This window comes from Callorhinus ursinus, unplaced genomic scaffold, assembly GCF_003265705.2.
Source record: "Callorhinus ursinus isolate GAN/ISIS: 27379988/994484 unplaced genomic scaffold, GSC_fseal_2.0 scaffold12, whole genome shotgun sequence".
NCBI classification, from domain to species: domain Eukaryota; kingdom Metazoa; phylum Chordata; class Mammalia; order Carnivora; family Otariidae; genus Callorhinus; species Callorhinus ursinus.
The window spans coordinates 84,347,538-84,361,263 of record NW_027397074.1 but is presented as its reverse complement, the minus strand read 5'-3'; the positions used below and the strand labels follow the sequence as shown (position 1 = coordinate 84,361,263).

Sequence of the window (13,726 nt, the reverse complement as noted above, 5' to 3'; positions counted from 1 at the left end):
TTGTAGAATGAAGTGTAAAACTGTTGGCTGCTCTCAAACTTCTCCCTTTTACTGCCACTAAAAATGGAATTCTCGAGCACTATTTTATAATACTCTGTAAAGGCAGAATTTTATTTGGCTCGTCTAAGATGTTTCTGTGGTCTCTCTATAATCCATGATCTTACTGTTGTTTCATACTCTCTAAGACTGGATTATTGGACTTGCTGATGCAGAATGTAATGCTCACAGCCTTGCTCCTCAAGCTCCTTTCACGACTTCTGGGGGCTGTGCATCCCTCACTGGAAAAAAATGGGATGTTTTAATAGTAAGGCAGGAAGTGACGAAGTCTGGCATGCTTCTCTGTTTTATATTCTTCTTGTGTACTTTAAATATTATCGGAGAGAGGTATCTTGAAGCCTGAAATAGGAAAGTACGACTCTGGATGCACATTAGGTATGATTCTTCTTGTAAAAGTTCATATTTAAAGAGACTTATTTTTTATGTTATGTTGTAACTTACTACAGTCACTTTATATAGTTCACCAGCTCACATAGAATTGTCTAATTTCACCCCCTGTAAGCACAAGGAGAACGTGTATGTACCTTTCTGAAAGTTGTAAACTATCAAAAGCAGATAGAAAACCAAGAGCATCTAGATACGGAAATGATGATTTGTAAAAATGGGTATTGTGACATATTTATTGACTAACTTGCTTTATGCGGTCCTTTTTTTCTCATCTAACAAAACGCCTTGTGGAGCTGGGCCTTGACGTGTGCGTTTTTCACTTCGTAGGAGGGAGCAAAGGAGTTCGCTGCCGCCCTCACCGCGGAGCGGATCAAGACCCCGCCGAAGCGGCCCGGTGGCCGCAGGAGAGGCAGGCTCCCCACCAACAGCAGCCGGCCCAGCACCCCCACCATCAACGTGCTGGAGTCCAAGGACACAGACAGCGACAGGGAGGCGGGGGCCGAGACCGGCGGGGAGAACAACGATAAGGAGGAGGAGGAGAAAAAGGACGAGACCTCCAGCTCCTCGGGTAAGCCCCGGGTGGAGGGGCGGGGCCGGGGCGGGGCCGGGGCGGGGCCGGGGCGGGGCCGGGGCGGGGCCGGGGCTGCGCACCTCCCGCAGGGGCGAGCTCTGGGCGTAGGGACGAGTCTGAGAGCAGAGACCCCTGACGGTGTGCAGCGGCATTTCTGCCCGCGCCCGAATCCGCGCCTGTGAGACCTGCCCGCCTGATTATTGGAAGGTTGACGATCCCACGTGTTGTCAGGCGGGATGGTCACTGTCCTTTCTCCGTCCTTCTTGGACAGGACATCGTTTGCTTTAATCCGCTGGCAGTTCTGAGTAGGAGAGCCCCCGGGCGCTCCCAACCAGTGTTCTGCTGCCGGGCTTGTCCTTAACCTTTCGGCCTGTGACTTACACCATGAGTAATAGTGGCAGATCCCCTCAACTTACATTTTTTTAAAGTAGGCCTACGCCCAACGTGGGGCATGAATTCAAGACCCTGAGATGAAGAGCCACGTGCTTCTCTGAGCCAGCCTGCCGCCCCTCAGCTTGTACTTTAGAAGATGGTGTTAAAGGCAGCCCAACCTTGTGTTCCATGGGAGGCTTGATTGTTTATTCTTGAGATGGTTCACTCCTTTTTTCTTAAGCACAACCTGAGTTTTACTTTTTTTTTTTTTTTATTCATTTATTAGAGCGAGAGAGCGCACAAGTGGACGGGAGGGGCAGAGGGACAAGCAGACTCCCCACTGAGCAGGGAGCCCGACGCGGGGCTCGATCCCGGGATTCTGGGATCATGACCTGAGTGAAAGGCAGACATTCAGCTGACTGAGCCACCCAGGCCCCGTGGTTTTACTTCTTTACACTGTTTTCCAATCGTCCATCGTTTCTTGACCAGTGCTTAACTTTGGTTTTCTAGAAGCGAATTCTCGGTGTCAAACACCAATAAAGATGAAGCCCAACATTGAGCCTCCCGAGAACGTGGAGTGGAGCGGTGCTGAGGCCTCAATGTTCAGGGTCCTCATCGGCACATATTATGACAATTTCTGTGCCATTGCCAGGCTCATCGGGACCAAAACTTGTCGACAGGTAAGCACATCTGATAAAACACTGTTCAGGAAGTTGAGATAGAGGGAAACCAAGTCGTCACTGTCCAAACAGAAGACCATTCATGGCTGTTCTCCAGCTCCTGTTCATCTCGTTGTTTTTCACTGAGCAGGAACTGAAGGAAAACGATCCTTCCGACTTGAGATATTTCAGGCAGTGGATCTACCAAGCCAGGAAGACGTGAGGCTAGCCTTGCGCCTCTTGCCCAGAGCGTGGTGGTGGCCACGCTCCCCGCATGAGGGTCGGGTCAGCGTGCGCTTCTCGCTGTGTCCCCGGCCCCCGGCAGCACCTGTGCTGAGATGGAGAGGTTTCTGGTGCCGGCGAGTCTCATGCACGGCGCTCAGGGCCCTGTGACTCTGCCTCTTGTCAGGTGTATGAGTTTCGGGTCAAAGAGTCCAGTATCATAGCTCCGGCCCCAGCAGAGGATGTGGACACCCCGCCGAGGAAGAAGAAGAGGAAACACCGGTAAGCCTGTGTGCGGCCGGCCGAGGGTCACCAAGGCGCTTCTGTGGCGGGGGGCAACCGCCCCCCACCTGGGCCCTGGAGTCAGGTCGGCGTACGCGCTCGCTCAGCTTTTTCTCTTTTAAGAGCACAGCAGCGTGCAGTTGACTCGGGGTGTGGGGGGGTCCTAAAAGCGACGGGCACCAGTGCTCCGTTTTCGTTAAGGAAAGCTAGTTAGTGGCTTCTGCAGGCAAGGCTCCCCTGCTCAGAGATGGACCGAGGACGTGGCTCTGGGCAGGAATCTCGACGGCTGACGGCGCGGAGCTGGCTTTAGTCTAGCAGCCTGATTTCTGTCCACGTGCGGGGTTGCTTCCGGCCTGGTGAAGGTCACCTTCCACAGAGGCTTGTGCCTGCGAGGAGCGCAGGGAGGGTTTTCAGGCGGACTGCCCTCGGAAGTGTAGAGCCCGAAGCCGTGCCTGCTGCTCTTTCCTCCTGCCCCCGTGGTCTTGGGAGAGAAGCATAGTTGGGTAAGGGGTAAAGGACTACGCTCCGACTGCACATGCTCACGTTCCCTTTATGAAAGGTGGGACTAAATTCATTTAGAACTGGAAGAACGAACTTAGTTTTTCCCGTAGGAATTTAGGCTTTGGTAGATGCAGCTGAGTTTCTTGGTTGAATTCTGATCGTACAGCTCAGTGGAACGACTACAGATGAAATTAGAAACAATACTACTGCAGGCTCATCCACGTCCCAGTGAGCCCGGGAGACGTGGCCTGCCACAGAGGGCCCAGACTGGTGGGGAGGCGGCCGTACTCCCGTGTGGTTACAGCTGACCCTCAGACGACATGGGGCCACCTCCATGTGCTTTCCGGTCCTGTAAATAGAGTTTCTCCATATTTTCTTCTCTCTAGCTTACTTTATTGTAAGGACACAGTATATAATCTGTATGACATAGAAAATCTGTACTATTAATCAATTACCAGTAAGGCTCTTGGTCCACAGGTGAGTTTTTGGAGAGTCGAAACTTACATGCAGATTTTGGGTGGTGTGGGGTGTTTGCACCCCAAACCCCACATTGTTCAAGGGTCAGCTGTTCTTGGATTCCGAGCGCTATTAGGTTCAGGGCACACACTGACCCGTCTGAGTAGCTTCCGTTGGATTTGTGCTGGGACTGTACTCCCTAGCTTCACAAAGATGACTTATATTTTGTGTTTTGCAGGTTGTGGGCTGCACACTGCAGAAAGATACAGCTGAAAAAGGGTTAGCATCTTTCTGTTCAACTTCATAATTAACTTAAAAATGTCTACTCATTTGTTTAAGAATAGTAACTGGATTAGTGTTTGGGATATTCTGATATAACTGACTTCTGTACATTAAACTCCTGGAGACGGAGGATGTCTGCTGATTTACTTCCAGTCAGTCCTCTGGAATTGGGGGGACAGTGCTCGGGACTCGCCAAGCACGTGGGGGAATGGGAGGTAGTATCTGCCATCACTCTGTAAACAAGGACAGCATGGAAGACCTGCTGCATGCCAGGTGTAAGGGGGAGAATATATTCTTGGTCGTCGTGTTTGATCGCCTCTGGATCTGTCCTTACGCAGATGGCTCCTCCAACCACGTTTACAACTACCAGCCCTGTGACCATCCACGGCAGCCTTGTGACAGTTCGTGCCCTTGTGTGATAGCACAAAATTTTTGTGAAAAGTTTTGTCAGTGTAGTTCAGAGTGTAAGTATTTGTTTTGTTTTGATGAATTGCATGAGAATTACAGAGGCTTTTGGTCAGCGGTTAAACTAGTAAGCCAAAACAAGATTTTAGAAAATGTATTTATCCTACAAGGATTTATGGGGCGCCGTAACGGGCTCTGTGCTAGTGGCCAGTGCGTCTGTGGGCAGGCTAGGCGGAATTGGATTGTTGAAATTAAATCATAGTAGAGTTGGCGCAGAGTAAAAGGGCATCTAGAAATGGCTGCCCAGGTCCTCTGGCTGCTGGAAATCATCAGTGCGCTGGGCTCAGAATTCAGCGTAACGGTGACTGGAAACGTTGAACGAGACAGCACAGGCAGCTTGGAAAGCAAGGAAGTGTCTAGAACTGTGGACCCTTAAGAAGGGTCACGAACTAGGGCTCTTATAAAATGGGTGTGAAGTAAGGGCTTAGACTAAATAGAACAGCTTCTAAGTACACGTACCACCTAACAAATAATGAATGGAAAGCCCAAAGCTCAGTGGTGATCGTTCTCAGTAGTGACAGCTCTCACTTCCTGTCCTGTCAAGGGTTTCCTCTTGGTCTGGGCGGGGTGGGGGGAACCTGTGGGAACCGGTGGTGAGGGTTCCGCAAGGTTTCCATGTGACAAGGAGCCTCCTTCTGAAGGTCAGAACCGCTTCCCCGGCTGCCGCTGCAAAGCTCAGTGCAACACGAAGCAGTGTCCATGCTACCTGGCCGTGCGCGAGTGCGACCCCGACCTCTGCCTCACGTGCGGCGCCGCCGATCACTGGGACAGCAAGAACGTGTCCTGCAAGAACTGCAGCATCCAGCGCGGCTCCAAGAAGGTACCCACCCGCCCCGGGGCCGTGGCCGGTGCACCGCTGCCGTTAGTGAAAGCCAGGTGGCTTCCTGATGGGACAGCGGCGTTTGGGGGCGGCGGTAGGCCCTTCGGCGGTCTTCCGTTGTGTACGGGGCACTCCCCGCTGGTGTAAGGTGGACCAGCCAGTTCTGACAGGCAGCCCCGAATGGCATTAGGTTCTGGAGAGGGGTTTTTCTAGTATATAGAAGTTGTTCTCTAGTCTCCATGTGAATACATGGTGTTCCCTTCAGAACACAGAGACCCGGTTTTTGCAAACTTCCTTTCCGTTTCTTAATGACCTTGAGGACACAGCCGGGACCACCGCGGAGCTGCGGCCTGCGACGGGCAGGCAGGGGACAGTAACTGGGGCCCCGGGAAGGCGATGACCGAGCAGAAGAACCTGCCAGCATCGTTGGGGGGAAGCTCAGTGTCTGACTTTAGGGTAGACCCAGGGTTTCTTCTTCAGTTACTAAATGTCAAGCTGTTAGAACGGGGCCTGCCCTATGTGACATAATCCTTTCTCTAAGTGCTGTGTGTGTCCGCTTACTAGTCATCCTAACTGTAAACCATGAACCCAGGCCTTCTGGCCCTGAACCCCCTGCTGCTGAGGTCACGGCCTGTGTTGCCCATGGCGGGGGGCGGGGGGCGGACAACAGACACACGGACAATATTCACATCCTAGGCTCCTGAGCCGTCACAGGACATAACTGAGATCGTGTGCGGGGCAGCCGTGCCCTCCACCAGAAACTCTGGTCCTGGCAGCAGCTGTGTGTTGGCTGTGAAGGGTTCAGGGGTCAGGTGGTTTTCTTATTCTAGGTTGTTAATTTCGTTCTCATGTCCTAGTGATACTGGGACAGTCCCCAGGGCCCCCCTGCTCAGTCCTCACCATCTCCTTTCTCCCTCACCCCATACTTGTCCTTACACCATAAACTCCTCTCTGTTCAGAAACTGTTCATGTTGACACACCTTCTCCTGAAACAGAAGATAACATACTTTTTTGCCAACTGGGTTTCATTTGTTTAACGGTAGGGTCAGATAGTGCTTTAAAGGAAACCACGGTTTTCCAACACCTGGGAGGCTGGCCCCTCGGTCACGGGTGCTCAGGGCTCTCCTGCCGACAGCGTCTGGTCAAATGGCTGCTTTCGAACGGGGCTGAGGCCGGATGGCGGGTCATCCTGCGGTTAACGTGTCAGCATGCTTTGCCGATGCGACTGTGTGCGCTTTCTTCTCTAGCATTTATTGCTGGCACCATCTGATGTGGCAGGCTGGGGGATTTTCATCAAGGATCCTGTACAGAAAAATGAATTCATCTCGGAGTACTGTGGAGAGGTAAGGCAAGAGTAACCAGTTTCAGGCAGTTCAGTGTATCCTGATCTCGTGTGGGATTGTATGTAACTTTCCTTTGTTTTGGGTTGATGTCATTGGACGAGTCTGTTGGGTTCGATTAGAAGTGAATTAATAAAAAATGCCTTTTCAGCTTGGACTTAACTTCTGCTTGTGGGTTTGGCTTGCTTGGTAAGTAGACTGCTTCAGTCCTTGTCACATGTAGCATTTATCATCTGGGGACAAGGCGGAGAACAAGAGCTTTGTGCTGTAGAGTCTGCCCTGCTTGGTCCACAGCCTAATTGATAAGGATCTAGAAACGACAGTGGTATTAATCATACGCCTTTTTAGTTGTAGAGTGAGGGAAAAACCATTGGGCTGGCTTCATTTTGGAATTCACCCAACCAGTTTGTATTTTTTCTTCAGTGAAAAGACTTTTTGTTAATCACTTTCTGCATCCTTTTGATGTGGAAATGCTATTTCAATGAGTTGAAGTCCTTAAAAGATCCCGGTTCTGAAACACCAGCACGCGGCCTGAGACCGGCTGCAGGGGCCGTGGTTGGGGTTCCTCATGAAGGTCTCAGATTCGCCTGAGGAGCTTGTTTGTGTGCGCCTGCCAGTCTCGATCACCTAATCCAAAACAATCTTATCCTCTGCCTTCCCTTTTAGATTATTTCTCAAGATGAAGCAGACAGAAGAGGGAAAGTGTATGATAAATACATGTGCAGCTTTCTGTTCAACTTGAACAATGGTACGTGTGACCTGGCGGCCGTCCTGGAGCCTTCCGCTGGCTGCCCGTCTGCACGCGAAGGCAGGGGGTCCATCTTCACCTCATGGGCGCCTGGGACCCCTTAGGTCTTGGCACAGGCTTTGGGACGGGCTGTGTGTTCGCAAGCCCACCAGGCTGGACCAGACGGCTTGGAGCTTGCTGCAGGTTTGCTGCCGATGCTCTCCGGCTGTGCTGCCGACGACCTGGGCCTGGGGTCTGCTTGGCCCCCTGCCTCTGTCACGAGTGCTCCAACTGACCGAGGAAGGGGCTGGAGCGCTGAATTGGGCAGCCTATCCCGGACTTCCCTGGGTGTTCTTGAAGGCTGTGAGAGTAAGGAAGCGGGTTTTTAGATGATGATCTCGGCTAGAGGACATCTGGTCGCAGTAGGTGTTGCTGCTGGTGGCGGGGGGGTGCTTGACCCCCAGCCTCAGAGTAACTTGGCTGGGACACGGAGCAGAAGGGCTTTCTGTGAACGTGTTCCACAGAGAGGAGAGTGGAAAAAACAATTGTAAACGTGAAATGCTTACTCTTGAAGTTAGGAATTTCGATTCCGTGTTTTGTAAAGGCAAACCCTGAAGAACGAGAGCCAGGAGCGTCAGTGGGACTGTAATAACTTCATGTTTACAGACGTAGGCCTGAAGCGGTTCACGTGATTACGCTTATTTTCTCTCTTTTTAGATTTTGTGGTGGATGCAACCCGCAAGGGTAACAAAATCCGTTTTGCGAATCATTCAGTAAATCCAAACTGCTATGCAAAAGGTAGGTGCTAATGGAGCCAGCATTCCCAAGAGAAGCTCTTGCAGACCAGTGCGGGCCGGGAGTGGGCCTGGGCCATACGCTGGTGTGTGCGGGTCGCACGCTGCTGGGGCCTGTCTTCATGCGACTCACGCCGGTGTTTCTCGTCCCAGTTATGATGGTGAACGGCGACCACCGGATAGGGATTTTCGCGAAGAGAGCCATCCAGACCGGTGAAGAGCTGTTCTTCGATTACAGGTTGGTGATGTATTTCTGGTGTGACCCGAGGGCCTTATGTTCCTGAATTTTGAGCTGTGGACAAAGGCTGTCTTTTCACTCTTTGTCGGATCCTCCATTTCTAGACGGCTTTGCTTCTGCTCATTATTTGTCAGGGCCAGTGGTGGGCAGGTAGGTGTACTTTCTTGGTAGCAGAGTTCCCACTACACAAGTAATGGTTATTCCTTGAAAGGCGGGCAGAGCTTGGATATTGCGGGTTCGGGTCCCGACCACTGCACTAAAGTGAATGGTAATCTTCCCGCGGGTGGAGGGTGTGGGCGCCGCCGCCGGCCGCTGAGCCCTCCGGGTGCTGGGCGCTGGAGGCTGCTTCAGACCACCGTGCGGTTCGCCGCCCCGACGGCTCGCCCGTCACGCGCGCTTTCTCCGCGGCGGCCGCGGCCGCCCGGGGGCCCTTCACCCCCCAGGACAGCTGCCTTCGGAATGGGAGTCGGTCCTCTCCGGCCCCGCCGCCGCCTCCTCAGCCGAGCTGCTGTCCTGTGCTGGCTCCTTCTTCGTCTCCCCCCGCCCCGGGGAGGGGACTCGGGAAACCCCGTGCTTTGCTCGTCCCGGAGCAGCACCTGCTCGGCCGGGCCCGTTTGCTCCTGAGCTTGCGGCACGTCGGTCCCCGCTTCAGGCCGCGCTCCCCGTTCTGCTCTCCCGCTGCCGCTGTGTCGTCCCGGTTCTAGAGCACAGGCGGAGCCGACGCAGCCTCGTTCTTCCGCCCCCGACGGGTTTCAGGACGGTCCCTGAGCGCCGGCTTCAACTTCAGGTCACCGGCCGCGTTAGCCCCGCACCAGAGGGCGGCCTGTCCTTCGGGGCTTGGCAGCCGGGCGCTGCCTTCTCCTCTCCGGCTGGGGAGGTCCTGGCTGACATCTTCTTCCCAGAGAAGACTGCTCCGTCTACGCTGAAAATCTGGTGTTTAGCGCGGCCGCCTTCGTCGCGTAGCTTAGCTAGGCCTTCTGGAAAGCCGGCCGCTTCGCCGCGCTCGGCCGTGTTACGGAGACGGCTTCTTTCCCGGAGCCTCCTGCGCCAGCCTCCGCCAGCGTCAGGTTTCCTTCCGCGGGGCTCCCCTCCCGGCCGCCCTCGACCGGAGGAGAGTCGGGCCTTGCTCTGGATTAGGCTTTGGCTCAAGGGAATGTGTGGCCGGTGTGGGCTCCTGTCCAGACCACCGTCCCTGTCCCCAGGCCAGCGGTAAGGCTGTTTCGCTTTCTTACCATTCGTGCGTTCGCTGAAGTAGCACTTTTTGTTTTTAAGTTTATCAATCTTCTACACCCAACATGGGGCTCGAACTCACGACTCCAAGACTGAGGGTCGCACGCTCTTCCGACCGAGCCAGCCGGGCGCCCTTGGAGTAGCACTTCTAATTTCCTGCGAGACCTTTCCCTTTGCACCGACCACTTGGCTCACTGAGGGAAGAGGTCTAGCTTCCGGTGTATCTTGCTCTTCAACATGCCTTCCTCCCTGGGCTTCATCGGTTCTCGTTTTTGATTTAAAGGGAGACCTGCGACTCTTCCTTTCCCTCGAACACCTAGAGGCCACTGTCGGGTTATTAACCCGGGACTAGGGAGGTCGTGGGGGGGGGGGGGACGGCTGGTCGGTGGAGCAGTCACAACGCGCATAACGTTTCTCCGTCACCTCCATCCCCACCTGTGGGTGCGGTTCGTGCGCCCCCAACAATCACAGTAGTAACATCCACGGTCACCGATGACAGATCACCGTAGCGCATGTAATAATAATGGAAACATTGGAAATACTATGAGAATTACCAAAATCTCACCTAGAAACACAAAGTGAGCAAATGCTGTTGGAAAGATGGCACCAACAGACTCGCTGGAGGCAGGGCTGCCGCACACCTTCGGTGTGTGTGTGGGGGGAAGTATTTGCGAGGCAACAACATGAGGTCTGCCCGGGTGGGGCAGGAGTGCAGGCAGCCCGCGTTTGAGCCCGCAGGGGACGGCCCGCCCCGGCTTCCTGCGGTCCCGTCCGGCTCCGCAGCGTGCTCGCGGATTCCAGGTTGTACTGGGGGTCGGGCGTTGGTGTATTCTAACTGCTTAAGTACTTACGGCATCCTGAGCATTTTAGTACTTTCATGGTCAAGACATGGGTGGCTCATATCGTACCTGGTCGGCATCTGGGTCCTTCCTGTGGAAAGTCGTGTTTGCTGTCAGGATGCTGAGGACACATGGCCCCACCGGATCTCACAGGTGTCAGGCTGGCAGGGTAGTCGGGGGGGGGGGGGTGCTGAGTTGACAAGAACGTATATTTAGATGCAAGCAGAGGACTTTGTAGCCAAATAAATCCTGTGGCTGACTAGTTGTCCCCTTAAGAAACTTTAAGTTTTGAGGATTGAGAACGGGGCCACGTGTAGCCACTCTTCATGGCACCTGCCGCACCGGGGCAGGTGAGCTTGAGACCAACCTGACCGGAGCTGAGGAACCCCCCCCCCCTCCTGCAGGGGGAGGTCATCGCTTCCCTGTGCGCGGCGGCCGCCGGCCGGACTGCTCTGTGCCCTCCTCCCGCGTGCCCGGGTCATTGTCCTGGCCACATCAGCCTCCTTTCTTTTGCCTCCCCAGTGCTGGGGACCTGCCTCCAAAGCAGTGTGTCAGGGCCCGAGGGGAGGGCCGGGGAGAAAGCCGGGCAAGGGTTGTGCGAACAGGCCTGTCCAGTCCTCAGCGAGCCTAGAGCCGGTGCCCCAGCTGCAGGCGGGCGTGTCTGCACGCGCGCTGCGGAGACATGGGGGCATGCTCCCGATCTGAAGCAGGCCGGGCGGGGTGAACTCTCACCTGGGCTGGATGCTGGCTCATTCCTTTCTCGTGCCGTTTCAGATACAGCCAGGCTGACGCCCTGAAGTACGTGGGCATCGAGAGAGAAATGGAAATCCCTTGACGTCTGCTACCTCCTCCTCCCCCTCCTCCTTTCTGGAACAGCTGCCTTAGCTTCAGGAACCTCGAGTACTGTGGGCAATTTAGAGAAATAAAATGCAGTTTGAAATTCTGAATTTGCAAAGTACTGTAAGAATAATTTATAGTAATGAGTTTAAAAATCAACTTTTTATTGCCTTCTCACCAGCTGCAGAGTGTTTTGTACCAGTGAATTTTTGCAATAATGCAGTATGGTACATTTTTCAACTTTGAATAAAGAATACTTGAACTTCCTCCTGTTGTTGGGTCATTGTTGGTATAGATCTGTCGATTTCTAGGACCGCGGCTCTAGTGGGAGAGCATTCACCTTCAGCTCCTGGGCTTTTTCGTCATTCTGTGAATCTCAAGTACCACTGGGCACATTCGTTGTGTAATAGTAACAAACACAGAATATGTATAACCTACATTATGTGTATAATTGGTAATTTGTCAACACCAGTATTGCCGGTTAGGAAGTGAAAGCTGCCCGTCAGGGACAAAGCCTGGCGGGTCCCCGAGGCCCAGACCACGCAGCCTGTGAGCCTCATTCTCCACGTGGAAAATTGCAGCCGGACCAGCTGGCTACAGCTCTAAACTCCATGAAAGGTCTGGACTCAGACGCTCAGAAACCTTTCCTACATACGGAAGGGCATGGCAGGACCAAACTCATTTTCTTTCTTGAAGAAAAGATTCAGGACCCCCCCACCCCCACCCCAACTCAAGCGTCACGGCTGGACTGACAGCTGTCACCAGCCTGGGGTTACGTAACGTGGAAATATTTAACTGTGAAATGTATAATTAAAACCTACCTTTCCAGTTAAACACGGACCAGCCTCTGGTCTCCACTGCACGGATGCATCCACGGTAGCAACACCAGTCCTAAAATAAGGTTAATTGCCATTTCGCTTTGGCAACGAGAAGACCTGGCCTTGGACGCCCATCTCGTATGTGCTGCTCTTCTCTTCTTGGCCGTGTTTGGTTTTGCAGGACATGGGGACAGACCGCTGTCTTTTCCCGCTCCGAGACGGCGCCACAGGCTCAGCGGGCCGCTGCTGACCCACGGAGGGCAACTACGGGGCTCGCCCGCACTGGTACGTCCTGCCCTTGGCATTCAACATGGGTGCAGCCCATTTATTCACTCTCAGGCAGCTGATGACCTGCCCCACAGGATCTCCGGATGCGGAGCTGCTCCCAGCCCATCCCGGGGTGTCAACAGCTGGGGGTAGGTCCTCGAGTCCCGGAGGTCCTGTTCGCTCAGGACACCAGAGACCCACATGCATCCTCCAAAGTACAAATTTTCACGGAGAGCAGTCATTTTGAGCACTGCACAGCAAGCTTTCTGTACCCGGATTTGAAGAGCACCTCTCCAGTGTCCTATCCACGGTGAACACAGATTCTCCGAGCCACTTGCACGTGACGGCATCCTGAACAGACCCGGCCTGCTCTCGATCTAGCGGCAGGGGTGGGCCACAGAGCTTGGCATACAAAGTGTTCAAACACCCAATTAACAAAGCCAAAATGGGGGGGGGGGAGGCTAAATTTAAAAATAGAGTGTCCCCCCTTCCCCTCCACTGGGAGGTGTGTGTGTGTGAGCCTGCTGCTTATTTCCCAACAGAGAAAATCTAGGGCTAAGGAGGACGAATCTTAGGAGTCAAGTACCTACCTCATCAGGATAAGGATGCGTTTCGATAGTTTAGGAATACCCTATATGTTGTTCATTTTGGATGGATGACCACAGCCTGACGACAGGTTGCCCTGTTGGCCAATTTCTGTGCTGCCACTGGTCATAAAGAACCACAGGCAGGTGACCCAGGGCTGCAATGACGGTCTCAACATTCACAGACCAACCCACAGGCAGATCTGAGCTGAGAACTAACCTTCTGCTTGGCAACATTATGTCAGAAGTTTCTTACAAAAATGCAAACTATAAGCATCCATCTAGAAGCTGCCTAATTGTCTTCCAATATTTTCTTGGTTTATTCAACCTCCAACCTTCACAGTAGCCATTCAGTGACGCCAAGTCCTGGCTTCCGAGTCCGCCTGGACGCGCGGCAACTGCCCCTGTCCCCACAACTGCGTGTGAACTCACACCTTCTGTAATTTAAACATGTACACAGGTCATCACGAAAGGTTCCTGATGTGAACATCTTCAAAGAAGTTCGGTGTTCTGTGGATCGTTTTAGGAGCTTTGGGCTTTTACTGCAAAGAGCTTAAGACGCGTACACCTCAGCCCGCGGTTGGGACAGGGTTCAAGAGCGGGGTTATGTTGGCTTCTGGTGTTAGAAGTGGTCCAGCAGATCCGGTGGGCAGAGCCTGTGGTGGGACCTGTCCCTCCAGGAAGGCGGTTTAAGAAACGTCCACACTCACCTGTGAGGGCAAGTCGGTTTGGTTTGCCACTGGACAGGTGCATGAGGTGAGGTTCAGGGAACAAAAGCAAGTCACCCAACCAGCCAAGTTACTCTGATTTCTTAAAAAAGAAAAAAAAGTCTTCATCAAAAGGGGGACTCAATTCAGGGATCGCAGAAATTCTAATTTCTTTCAAAGGAAAATTAGATACCAGTGTTCAGCAAGGGAACAGGCCAGTCAATAGAAATATTTTAAATTGCAGGCGCCCCTTGTTCCTCTACCTACTGTT

The 13,726-nt window shown here is 53.3% G+C and overlaps 1 protein-coding gene across 9 annotated transcripts in view; it reads left to right on the top strand.

Annotated features, from left to right (window-relative positions):
* The window catches only part of EZH2 (enhancer of zeste 2 polycomb repressive complex 2 subunit), a 66,480-nt gene extending 55,134 nt beyond the window's left edge, over positions 1-11,346 (top strand). For all 9 annotated transcript variants that reach the window (XM_073899334.1, XM_073899335.1, XM_025854796.2 and 6 more), the window contains 11 exons: positions 772-1,012; positions 1,898-2,067; positions 2,456-2,550; positions 3,746-3,786; positions 4,128-4,253; positions 4,896-5,074; positions 6,322-6,417; positions 7,081-7,162; positions 7,859-7,939; positions 8,089-8,173; positions 11,017-11,346. In XM_073899334.1, the coding sequence (XP_073755435.1) occupies positions 772-1,012; positions 1,898-2,067; positions 2,456-2,550; positions 3,746-3,786; positions 4,128-4,253; positions 4,896-5,074; positions 6,322-6,417; positions 7,081-7,162; positions 7,859-7,939; positions 8,089-8,173; positions 11,017-11,077 (1,257 nt within the window). In that variant the 3' untranslated portion in view covers positions 11,078-11,346. The remainder of the gene's footprint in view (positions 1-771; positions 1,013-1,897; positions 2,068-2,455; positions 2,551-3,745; positions 3,787-4,127; positions 4,254-4,895; positions 5,075-6,321; positions 6,418-7,080; positions 7,163-7,858; positions 7,940-8,088; positions 8,174-11,016) is intronic.
* The last annotated feature ends 2,380 nt before the right edge of the window (positions 11,347-13,726 follow it).